Source organism: Oryx dammah, unplaced genomic scaffold (genome assembly GCF_014754425.2).
Source record: "Oryx dammah isolate SB20612 unplaced genomic scaffold, SCBI_Odam_1.1 HiC_scaffold_20, whole genome shotgun sequence".
Taxonomy (NCBI): Eukaryota; Metazoa; Chordata; class Mammalia; order Artiodactyla; family Bovidae; genus Oryx; species Oryx dammah.
Genome location: NW_024070204.1, coordinates 61343950 through 61357453, shown reverse-complemented (window position 1 = coordinate 61357453; position 13504 = coordinate 61343950). Strand labels below are relative to the sequence as shown.

At 39.3% G+C, this 13504-nt stretch overlaps 1 protein-coding gene across 1 annotated transcript in view; it reads right to left on the bottom strand.

Annotated features, from left to right (window-relative positions):
- The window catches only part of MCCC2 (methylcrotonoyl-CoA carboxylase 2), a 79861-nt gene that overhangs the window by 9221 nt on the left and 57136 nt on the right, over positions 1-13504 (bottom strand). The window contains exons 9-13 of the mRNA XM_040262685.1: positions 11317-11416; positions 11110-11205; positions 7234-7306; positions 3992-4068; positions 1989-2055 (exon numbers count right to left, since the gene is read on the bottom strand). Of these exons, the coding sequence (XP_040118619.1) occupies positions 1989-2055; positions 3992-4068; positions 7234-7306; positions 11110-11205; positions 11317-11416 (413 nt within the window). The remainder of the gene's footprint in view (positions 1-1988; positions 2056-3991; positions 4069-7233; positions 7307-11109; positions 11206-11316; positions 11417-13504) is intronic.

Below are 13504 nucleotides of genomic sequence, written 5' to 3'. Positions count from 1 at the left end.
AGAGATGCTCAGAGTCCCTGTCAGTGACTCAATAGCAAGATTAAAGAATTCTCATCATTATAGGATCCTTCTACTTCTCCAAGCTCCCAGCTCTGTTGAAACTGATCTGCAGCCTCACTGGGCCTTCAGGCCTTGGGATCCTTCTCCTCTTCACCTTACAGACACCAAGTCAGGCTTCCTCTGTCTCCCTCCCTATAACGCAGATTCACATGCCTACTTGATAGGTGCTGTTCTTGTTTTGCACATCTCCTGCACTGGGTAATTCAATTCAACCACTTTTTCTGGATCACCTGTACTTGCTGTGGCTACAACAATACTGATACAGTAACCCTTGCCCTCACTGAGCACCATCTGCTTCCTCTGGTTACCCATCCCAACCCTCTGAACTGGGCCCTCAGAACAGCTCAGAAACTCCTTTATCCATTTTATCTTGACTCCCTGTAACATTTCCACAATAGCTATCTCAAATATCAACTCTTTAAAAGTTCTCACCCCCCACCCACCACTCCACTGCCCCGCTAGTCCCTGTGAATGATTTTATCTTGAAAAAGAAGACAAGCCATTTCACCTGGCTTTCTCTGACCCTTCTTTCTTTCACCATAAAGAACAACATAATCATGCTGCCTTCTTCACTCTCATCTCTTGGAAGAGGTTACTCAAAGATTGTCCCTTTTTCTTCTCCCCGGGTGTTTTCTATTCCCACAGCTTTAAGTCCCATCTCCATGGACGTCTCCATGTTCCCCTCCAGCTAACACAGCTTCTGTGCTCAAGACCGTTTAACTGCCCACCACGTATCTCCAGATGGATGTCCCACAGGCCCCTCAAATACAGTGTTGTAAACCAAACTCCACTCTCTGTCCCCAACACACCTAAAAATAAAATACAACAAAAATGTAGGAATCTTCCAGGCACACAGTTACTGGTGGTTAATAAACTGGTGGGTAACTTACTGGTGGTTAATAAACCATGAATCATTATTAGAAACAAGGTCTCTGGACTAGCAAAGCTTCAGAAGACTTTTACATGACCTCTTAGAAGGTCTGCCACACAGGGTCCTCTCCGGCCGCAGCTGGATACAACTTCTCTCAAGAGTCATCTAACCAAGAATCTTCAACAAGAACAGCACCAGATGAAGATGTTTAGTACCAGTACTGTGTAAAGCCCTGCTAACTGTCAAAGGCCAAACTCCTTCTCATAAAGGCATGCCTGATCCCAGCAACTAATTCAGGGGCCTCTCCTTCCTTTGAACCTGAGATAACCATGCATGACTTAGAGGTAGAAAAAGTTTTCAGCTCAGCTACATATTAGAGTGCTTCCTATATGTCAAACACCAGGCAACACTCAAAAAGTATAAATAGGAAAGTCAGAGAATTCCAGGAGAAAGAACTCGAGAATCATAAAAGCCCTTAACAAATCATTTTATCCATCACATTAGGATGATCCATGGATCATAAAACTGGACAGGTGACATCGGTCATGTTGTTCTTTGGAGTCAAAACTCCAATTCCAGACTTTGGTTCAGGATGTACGTGTCCATTTTAAAAAGATGTTGCTTCAGGGAGAATTACACAATGAAAGATGAGGAAAAGGAGGACCAGAGCATGTGCTTGAAATCTTTTAAGGGCAACAAAGTATGGGAAAGAGACCAGGGATCAGACAACATCCTCTGCCACTGATGACAGTGGAACTAGCTCAGAATACTGCTGCTTTCTGGGTGGGTGGTGCAGATACACAGGAGTAAAAGGAGGTCACTCGAATGTGGTGCATGAAACGCAAAAACTGCTTGGCTAAAAAATATGCATTAACTCCTCCAAATCTTTAAGATTCATGAAGCAGTAACCTTTGAAGATAATCTAGAGAGAGCAAGTCCAATCAAGTTTTCTGTTATGATGGAAGCGTTTTATGTTGGCGCTGCCCAATACGTGAGACATATTGGACAGTGCAGCTCGGAAATAAATGCAACCAAACTGGTGAAACTATTTTCTTACCAGTAATATTTTGAAGGAAGAGCAGAGGAATATTCCTTTGGCAGCATAACTGGATAAAATGAGCCCCCTATAACCAAATAAAAAAATCTTTTCAGAGGAGGTTAACAAATCTGTAATCACCATGCATCCTGCAAACAACACACTGGGGTCAAAGCAAGAGTACCCTCTGCTTGGCTAGTCTGACCTTACGGTAACAGTAATGGTAATACCACAGTGCAGACCCACTGTCAATGGAATACTTGACTGTGGTTTGCACGGAACCTGTGTTGCCCAGGCACCTGTCTGATCACTGGCATACGGCCATAGCACAACTCCTGTGTCAGAGATGACACCAATCACTAACATGCCAACAACAAGGAAAATTTAAGGAACAGGGAAGAAAGAACTGCTTGTCAATGAGAATTTCTGAGTCTCTCCATAAGGCATTCTCTGGGTCTCCACTTTTAAAAGGATAGAGTATAAATCCTTCTGGGATATCTATGTTTTGATGATCATCTGAAATTCTTTCATGCACCAAGATTATAGTAAAATATCTTCCCTACCAACGTGTTTCAAATAAATGGGATTTTAGATAAGTGCTAGAGACCCTTTAACCTTAAGCTACGGAAATTAGTTAATGACACAAAAATATTCCTTTCCCTATTTTTCTATAGATTACATGAGTAAAAGAACAATTAAACCATTTGTTTCATATTTTACTCTCTATTCACAGATGCCCTTAACTTAGCTAAAAATGCCTTGGCAAGTACAAGATGGCAAAGCAACTGCTCAACCTCAGATACGAGGATGAAGAAATCACACAGACTTGTGGGGCTTAACTTCAACAAATGAAACGTCAGACTGGGGCCAAACACAGCTCTTCTCCTGGGCTTATCTGTGATAAGCCAGCAAATAAAACGAGGTGGAGTTTGCTGACCCTGGCCTGACATATCCTCTACTGAAATATGCATATTATACAGTCATTAAAAGTCAGTGTATTAGGAATATTTAGTATTTTAGGAAACACTCACTATTTGTATTATTAAATGAAAGCAAGCAAAATCTCTCTATACATGGCAGTACCCATTTTGGTTTTTGTTTTTTAAAGAGAGGGAATTTTTAAAAAATACTAAGGAATATAATCAAATGCTACCCAAGGTTGTTTCTGGTAAGAGTGTAGCTGACTTTTCTGTTCTTTATTTTTACTTTACTTTCCTCTTATAATCACAGTGGGGAAATGACAATGAATACAGAATCCAGAAACCAATTTTACTGGTAAAACATTCCACCAAAGACAAACTCTTCCTAACTGAGGTATGAAAGTGCTTAACTGCCTACTACCTGCCTCAGTAAGAGACGCTTCACCTTATTATTCACCTACCTTATGAAGAGGAAAAACAAAACACTAAACATTTTTATTTTCTTAAGAAAACCTTTTATCAAGTAAGTACATGAATTACACTTATCCAAGTTTAGGTAAATCTGTAACAATGATGTATGAAACTGAATACTGAACCAAAAAGGTATTCATTCATTTCCTCTCTTAAAACCAGGGCTTCAGTAACACTTCTCGCTATCTTCCTGTTTCCAAAAAGTGAAAATATAATCAGGTTAAAATGATGACAGGATAGAATAGAGCAGATGATGTCTCAGAACTATAAGAATAGTATTAATATCTCTGAATCCCTCCAGTGCATGAAACACTATCAAGACAAGTATTTCCCTATTCTTCGAATATATACACACAATCCCTAGCAGTTATAATTCAAGTATTAGAACTTTCCTAAAACAATCATTTGTATCTTAATAGTGCTCAAGGCAGTTCATCATGTTTATGTAAGCCTCCATAAAGCTGTTCCAAACAAACATGCAGGCACACACATGGGTACACGCTCACACACCGTGTTCTGTTTGCTAAGGCATCTGGTTAAATATTTGAAAGCTTTCATGCAGTAAATTTTCACTCATTATTTGATGTTTAAATTAATACAGGAAAACCTTGGAATAGTTTTAACAGTACTTGCCTTTTTTGCCGATTCAGAAAAGAGAACTCCATTGTTTCCAACGATACCTATTGGGTATCCAAATATTCTAGCAAATCCTCAAAAGAAAATTGAAAAAAGAAAAAAAGATGTATGTATTTGAGAGGGCTTTTAATTGACCACAAGCAGACATATTTATACATTGTTTAATTTCAAATCAATATTTAAAATGTAGAGATTTCATCTATGGTACAAAACAGCTCAGGGCACGATTTATTTCTAAAGTGCTAAAGTCTGGGATTTATGCTTTCTTGAAAGGGTTGTGTCACATGTAAGGTAAATTATCCACTTGTCTGATAGACTGGTTTGGTTAGATGATCGGGTTAGTGTGTCACCCATTCACTCACATAACACGTATGTAAGAGCATCTACTATGTCCCACACAGAGAATATCCAGAACTAGAACAAGTCAGAGACATGGATCCCTTAAAAGGTCAGTGTCCAAAGTCACCAGCCAGTTTCAAGTGACCAGCTTGCCTGAAACTGCCTGTGTTAATGATATCCCCTTTGAAATAAAGGGGATAAACTCAGCAAAGACAAATCTTTTTAAAAAGCAGGAACGATCAAGCCCGGTGGTAACCGAGCTGAAGGTAAGAAATACAGTTAAACTTAGAAGAATGTATCACCCCACTTTCCTTTTCTCTGTGTTTGCATCTTTTTCTTCCTCTCTTTCACAAGTTTTGGTTTTGTCTCACCATGACTTCCACTACCACTCCAAATACCCACTACACACACATGCACACACACACATACACCAGAAGTAAGGGAGAAGGAAAATGGTGAAGAAAACCCTGTTATTTTGTGAAGTAGATACTTTGGGTAATTCTAGGATGCTATTTTGTAAATATGAAGGAGGTGACTAGAGACGTTTCCAAACCTACTGGATTATAAACAGGTGTCAAGTAGTTGGAAGCCAAGTATCAACAAACTGCTTGTTAGAGTGAGTCACAGGAAGCATGCTACCAGTTCCTGGACCAGGCTCCGTCTCCAAGCTCAAGCTAGACTGTCTGCCGCTAAGACCCCCAGTGCAGGGGGGCCCAACAAAAAGCAGGTGCTCAAAAAGTGAATGCATAAGAGAGAACGTCAACCTTAAGACTTATTTTTGTTCTTTTCTCTGGCTTTGTCTTGATTTATTTTTAAAAATTCTTATGGTTATTTAAGAATAACCAACAGAAAATAAGATGGTTGGATGGCATCACCTGCTCAACGGACATGAGTTTGAGCAAGCTCCCGGAGTTGGTGATGGACAGGGAGGCCTGGCGTGCTGCAGTCCATGGGGCTGCAAAGAGCCGGACACAACTGAGTGACTGAAGTGAACTGATAGTTCTTTAATGTGATACAATGAAACACTGATGAACTGATAGTTCTTTAATGTGATACAATGAAACACTGATTTGACGGTCACCTATATTGCTTCTTGGTCTTTCAGACCTAAAATCTCAGCCAAAACCCTATGCTGCAAACCCTAAAAGGCACTGCCTCTTACAGAGGCAGTTCAGGGAGGGGCAAACTTGCCCAGAGCTCTAGCAATCCACTCTGAGTCCTTGCCTGTCCCACAAAAAGAACTGGGAATCTGCCCCTGTCTCAGCAGTAAGGTGCTAACCCTGAAGGTGTTCTGCCCTGTTAACTATTTAGACTTTCCATCCATCCTTAGTTCTGTAGAGTAGGGTGCATCTCTCACTACACTAGGGTCACCCACCCATGAAGGGAACATGTTCACCAACTTCCTGTGGGTCAAACAAAACAGTGAAATGTCTACAAAACCCCTATGGTTAAGTGCAGGGGCAAGAGGAAAGCTATAAGAACCGCCAACAGCACCAGCTCCTTGGAGAAATCTGTCCTTGTCCCTCCTTGCTCCCACTCAGGGTCCCGACCCTCTCATGGCCCCCTGATCATCACCCTCCCTCCTGCCCCTCTCATTTCCCCTCTCCATCTCTTACTGCCCCACTTCCTCTCAAACCACCCTCCCCTCAGGCCCCCTCCCCTCTCATTCTCCCGCCTCATCCTCTCTCCCTCCTCCCTCACCCACTCACTCCCTCCTCCCCCCACCTCTCATTCCTCTCTTCTTCCTCTCACTCCCCTCCCCTCCCCTCCACCTTATTTGAATTCCAATACAGACTAAAAGAAATGGAGGAAAGTGGATATAACCCTGGTATTTTAGGAGGCAAAGGTACCATAAGTCTTTTAGCAAGTCCAGGGCAAATACATAAAAAGAGATGACAAAGACAGCCCATCCATCTTCAAGAAAGAAGCTGAAACAGTTCCAACTTGTTTTAAATTGCTGCACAAAGCGGGTTACATGCTGAACTATTTGGTGACAAATCCTGTCTATATATCAAACAAAAGGCTCTTAATCACTTAAACACCTACATACAAACACATAAATTCCACTCCCAGTATGAACCCTTCTCTTGCTCATAAATCAGACCAGAAGAAAGTGCTGTGACTTATCCTTAAATCTCAATGTATATTTGCAATTTGGATTTTTGCAGCTAGTTGTTTTCTCTATTCTGATATGTTACCTTCAGATTAACAACTACATTTTGGAGTTTCTGCAAGACCAAATACAATGCCCAAATTTGTTTTGCTGTTTGTCCAAGACAGATTATTATGGATCTGGTATCTATGTTTCAAATATTTTTTTTTCAAAGGCCTACAAACAACACTTTAGGTAAATGAATTAACTTATAAGTATTCTTATTTTGCTTTTTCAGACTTGATATTCTGTCCTATATTCTCAGTCTAGTATTTGTGTGGGTCAACGTAAGATCTACACAGAGACAGTGAGGTTTAACTCAGTCTACAGTTTTCTGGGAAACTAAAACATCACATGAAACTTCACAGTTGAACTGAAGACTAAAGAGTGAAGAAGACTGTGCTGAAATTTTCAAAACAATTATAGCTATCCAGAGAAATAAAAAGAACTACAAATATTTCTGTTGATTTTATGATGATAAGAATCTTTTTATACAGCTAAAGCCACAAAGTCACAGAATAAGGGCCTGGACCATAGCATTTTGCCCTCATGATTTTAAACTCTGGATCCATAAAGCCATTCAGCTACAAACGATCCTTACAAAACACTTCCTCTTGAATACTGACTCACATTTGTACTGCTCTAAATAACAAAGCTCATGCCAAGCGCATTAGAGGAGTGAGACAAGAGATCATTTGTTTTCAAAGCATCATAAATTGTTCACATTTTCAATTCTTCATCTTTATACCTGTAACTAACGTGTCTCCATACAAGGCTTTGAACTCATTGAATCTGCTTCCATCCACGATTCTAGCAATGACCTAAGAGGAAAAAATAGCAATGTCCCTGAGAAATTATATTACAAAAGGCTTTGTACATTCAAGTTATTCATAAGGAAAACAAATTCTTAATGAAGCTGTCACTTTCACAAAATTTCACCCTGTTCAGAAAATCTCAGTAAAATTTCACTCGACTTGTATGGTTAATGCCCTGAAGTCATTCTGAGTCCTGATATTACACTTCACTATAAAAGCAACAGTACCATATGGCCAACCTAGACCAACCTAGACAGCATATTAAAAAGCAGAGACATTACTTTGCTGATAAAGGTCCATCTAGTCAAAGTTATGGTTTTTCCAGTAGTCATATATGGCTGTGAGAGTTGGACTATAAGGAAAGCTAACTGCCGAAGAACTGATGCTTTTGAACTGTGGTGTTGGAAAAGACTGTTGAGAGTCCCTTGGACTGCAAGGAGATCCAATCAGTCAATCCTAAAGGAAGTCAGTCCTCAATATTCATTGGAAGGACTGATGCTGAAGCTGACACTCCAATACTTTGGCCATCTGATGGGAAGAACTGACTCACTGGAAAAGACCCTGATGCTGGGAAAGATTGAAGGCAGGAGAAGGGGACGACAGTGGATGAGATGGTTGGATGGCATCACCAGACCCGAGCTCACGGACATGAGCTTGAAGAAGCTCCAGGAGATGGTGATGGACAGGGAAGCCTGGCATGCTGCAGTCCATGGGGTCACGAAGAGTCAGACACGAATGAGCGACTGAACTGAACTGAACCACATGGCATCCTACAAGGTCTGAGAAGCAGAGAAGCAGAGACTACAAGGGCTGGTTACTGGACTCAGAGCTTCAGGGGCTGTCAAATGTATTAGCTGAGGGTCAGGGATTCAATCAGAAAGCAGGGACCCACTGTATAGAACAGGGAAGCATACTCAATATTTTGTAATAACCTAAAGGGCACGACAGAGGATGAGATGGCTGGATGGCATCACTGACTCGATGGACGTGAGTCTGAGTGAACTCCAGGAGTTGGTGATGGACAGGGAGGCCTGGCGTGTTGCAATTCATGGGGTCACAAAGAGTCGGACACGACTGAGCGACTGAAGTGAACTGAACTGAAAGGGCAAAGAATCTGAAATAGAATACATACACATACATATATATGTATATTTTACATATATGTAAAACTGAATCACTGTACTGTACACCTGAAACTAACACAACATTGTAAATCAACTATACTTCAATTAAGAGAATATATTAAAACAAGAAAAAGAAGAAAGAAAGGTCCAGCCTTGGAGTCAGAAGACTTAGGCTCCAACCTAAGGTATCACATATAATTTGTGGGCCATTTGTGGGTCCTGGAGTAAGTCAATTAGCCCCTCTTAGTCTCAGTTCTCACTTCTGCAGAAATGGAACAAAGTTGTGAAGATGTGATGAACTAGTAACAAAGGAACCTAAGAAAATAATGCTGAGATGAAGAACCAGCTCTGACTCCCAGCTCCACCACTGAGAAACTGGAGTCATAGGCTGGTTACCTGAAATCCTCAAAACCTCATTTTCCTCATCTGTTTAATAATAATAATACTTAAGTGCTAATAACAAAGCACACTGCCTGGCACTCATTGAAACGCAGCTGTTATTAAGTCTTCAATAAAAGTTCATTGATTCTGAATCTGACAGATGTTTCTACATACACACATGTATATATACATGTCATTAATCTATAAGAGATCAAAGTTACCAGATAATCCTCAGTGCTCAGCATTAAACATCAGGACTATTTCAAAGTGTTCTGAACATGAAGCATATTCCAAATTTTTTCAGAAACCATTTTAGATGCTGTGCATCATTTTTTCAGTCCAGTTCAAACTTCCTTTTCCCTGCTTACCATGTCAATCAAAGACGTATTTTACAAGATGCAAAGGCTGAAAAATGAGTGAATAACTTACTTTGAATTATGTTTTAGTTATTTTCCTTAAAAAGTCCAATAATATAATGGGGATATAACAGTGTCTAAGTGCTATGAAGCTCTAAAAGTACACCTTTTGAAAAACAAACATATAACAATGACCATTCTTTCATACAAAAAATAAAATCACTCAAGGTCAGAGAAACCTGGGGCCACTTAACGTGAAACTCCCTTCTATTTGCTTTATGATGAAGCTCATTTAACCACATAAAATATACTAACTCATCTTCCCAAAGAAGTAAACTTTAGGAAGCAGACATATCACATGATATTATTCCTATTTGTAGGAGTGGAAATCAATGCTCAGAGGTTCAATCCCAATACCACTGACTAGGGAAGCAAGGACCAGAACTGGGTTTTTCAATTAACATCCCAGTGCAATCCCACAGCTCCATATATTAATATCTCCAAGCAAGGCTTATTCGCTATTATAGAAAAATATAATAAATTATCATCACAGTGATGAACATGAAGAAGCTAGCATACAATTTAAGAAGACAGAGGTCTATTTATAAAAAGATACCAATTAAGATGAAATTGAAATACTGTTAAAAAAAAAAAGACGAACTACCATGAAGGCATGGATTTGCATCTGTTTTGCTTATTTCTCTACCCCTGGTTCCTGAAATAATATCTTCACAGAAAAAGCATGGAATAAATACTGTCAATTATATGAAAAAAGTGATTATGCTTGAAAGAATGAATGCTTAACCATCTAGAAAACTTGATTATTAGAACAACTCATTTTTCAGGGACAGCATTCCTGTAAGTACTATTTTTTCTCTATGCCTGTAATTAACTGAGAAATCAAACCAAAAACCTAATTTTAAAATGTATAGTTAACTAAGTTACCTTGCCAAAGTGAAGTACCAGTTGAAGCTCCATTAAAATCCAGGATTTAAGACTCTCTAACAATAATAGGGTATTTCCTAAATAAATAATTACTCCCATCCATAAGTTGGATGTTACATTCATCAATCTTCCAAAAATATATTTACTGAGTGCCTGCCATGTCACCAAGTATTAGTATAAGAATGAGGACCTAGCTACAAAAAAATGTTTCATGAAGAACTTTTAAATAATGGGGAAATGTTCATAATTTAAGCATTGATTTCCACTTCTACTATATATGTATATACTATCTGAACTACATAAAAATGTATATGCACACATTAAGCCAAAATACCAAAATATTGGCTGCTTTCTCTAGATGGTGGAATTACAAGCAATTTTTGTTTTTCTGTATTTTCTATATTTTTCACAATTAGTACATAACAGTTTTATAGTCAAGGGGAAACATAACAAAATATTAAAGGCACAGAATCTGATATTAGGACAATTTCCTAATTTAAAAAGTATTCTGCCAGAAAAGATTACACGCTGTATGCAAGCACTAAAAACTGTCGACCTAGACCATGGAAGACAATCTGTAACCATAGCAACATCTTCTACTCTAATCAAAAGTCTAATCCTTTGTTTATGTCCTATTGATGGGTATGTTTTTTTCTTTCCACAACTTACTGACATTCCATCCATTTCCCGAAATAAGAACCCAAAAAAGAAATACCTGGAAATTATAACGTTGCCCTACATCTTTCCTCATGTCCACAGGAACAGAGAGCACTAAATATGAACAAAGCAAACTTAGGCATCGTGCAGGAAAAACTTGCTGAAAATTAAGAGGTGTTCCTCCTTTTTTCTCTTAGTAAGATATCTTTCCCTTTTCTGTCCCATATATAAAACAGACTTCAGCTTTGAAAATGGATACATACAGCTTACTAGTTCACAGGAAGTTTAAACACATGCCTTGAACTATGACAGCATAGCTTATAGCTCACAGTTCCACTTTACACACCTCTCGGACATCAAAGTTCCTCTTAAGGTTGGCACCAACTATTCCATACAATTCATCAGCAGGAAATAAAGGATCTTCAGAAGGTTCAATGGTAACCTGCAGAAATACAGAATAACAACATTAGCCTGTTTAAAGATATTATTTCAAGGTGACATAAGCCAAAATGCATTGGAAAAATAAAAAAATATAACAACAAATTCAACTCACATCCATTTTCTTCTGATAATTTAGACTCCTCACAATCTTCCTAGCTAAGTGAAGGGCATGATTATCATCCAAAGCGTAGTAGTCACTTACTCCAGACTTTCTACAGAGTAAAGCACACTAAAATAATCAGAACAGGGGAAAGGAAAATAATTAAATATCTTAAACCCCAAGAATCTTCTCTCATCTAAGGATGACATCTTTTTGCTTCTAAAACACTTTAATAACTGTCATCTAATTTGATCTTCATAACGTCCATGGCAAAACTGTATTATTAGTCTTGATTTACAAACAGGGAAAACTGAGGTACCCAGAAGTTATATACCTTGCTCTAGAACCGCCAGTAGCTGCATAAGAACCCTCACCTTATATTTCTCAATCCTGACTTTCTTCTAGTAGACCACAGGGCCTTACTGGCAAGAACTTCTATTTGATGTTCATCCCATACACCACAGATAAAACTGCATATGATTTATGTCAACCTCAGCTGGCCCACTTTTGTGATGTAGCTGGTAACAACGACAAGTGTTTGTACCTCACCAAGGTACAAACTGTGTACCTTCATCAACTGTAAAGATGATCACAACTTCATTATCTTCATCAACTGTGAAGACACCAACTGTGACTTCTCATTTCTGAGAGACTGCTGAGGCCTCCCTTGTCAAGTTACACCCCCAGAGTAAGCTGCCGCAGGTAGCACACACAAAGGCTTGAAGACACTGTCCCTCGGATCAATAAGGCCATGGAAGTCCTTCTCCATTTCAAGTTCAATGTGAATGAGATATGGACATACTCTGGTTCTTAGATGGCTTGTTATTGTACTTGTAGATGTATGGCTATGACTTTCTAATGAATTGTTTTAAGAAGAACTATAAAGTCAGGCAAAAATATATACCTGAAAAGAATAGAATTTTAGTTTATTTTATGAGCAAAGATTTGGAGAAGGAAACAGCAACCCACTCCAGTAGTCTTGCCTGGAGAACTCCATGGACTGAGGGGACTGGTGGGCTACTCCATGGGGTGGCAAAGAGTCAGACACGACTAAGTGACTAAACAACAACAAATAGGCAAAGACTAAGCTGCCATAGTCTAAATTTTGATGTCTTGTCCAAGGAAAACACCAAATCCTTGGGAGATATGTCCAGACTAGGACTCTCATGGTGGTTTCACCATCCACTTTGGGCTTGGGTGTGCCTCAGTAAGAGCAGGGACCATGTGTCCTCCAATACCTTTGCAAATGGTAGATCCTTCAGTTTCTTCAACTTAATAAGGCATTTTACAACTGACCGTATCTTTTGAACACTTCACACATAATACCAGCTGCAATTGCTGACTTCTGTCTACACTATAGTAACTCAGTAAGGAAAGAGAAATAGAAGAGATTGCTTCCCAATCAGTAAATATTTAAAATAAAATGTCTTCTTTTAAAAACTGCCTAGTATTTACCAAAATAGTAGGAAAGAGAAACTTTTGATGAGACACTCTATTATGTAAAGCTTTGTGTCAAATTAACTACTAAGGATGACAAATCCGAGATGTACAAGTAAGTATTTATTTATAATAACAGAGAGAACCAAAGCAACTTATGACTAGTAAATTTTATGACACTGTTCCCAAAAAAGCCATCACCACCTAATCCATGACTTTAAACAAGCTATTATTAATGATAATAGCTGGCAGTAATAGAGTGCTTAGTATGCCACAGACAGTGTGCTGTGAGGCAGAAGCAATTCACATCTCCATTTCACACATGAGGAAATGAGGCTCCAGGAAGTTTAGTAGTTTGTCTAGTCACAAGGGTAACAAGTGAGGCAAATGGAAGATGACTCCTAGAATCTACACCCCTAACGTTTTCACTTTTTGATTTTATATTGGAGTAGAAGGCAATGGCGCCCCACTCCAGTACCCTTGCCTGGAAAATCCCATGGGCGAAGGAGCCTGGTGGGCTGCAGTCCATGGGGTCGCTAAAAGTTGGACATGACTGAGCGATGTCACTTTCACTTTTCACTTTCATGCATTGGAGAAAGAAAGGGCAACCCACTCCAGTGTTCTTGCCTGGAGAATCCTAGGGACGGGGGAGCCTGGTGGGCTGCCGTCTATGGGGTTGCACAGAGTCAGACACGACTGAAGCGACTTAGCAGCAGCAGCAGCAGCAGCTGATTAACAGGTTGTGTAAGTTTCAGGTATACAA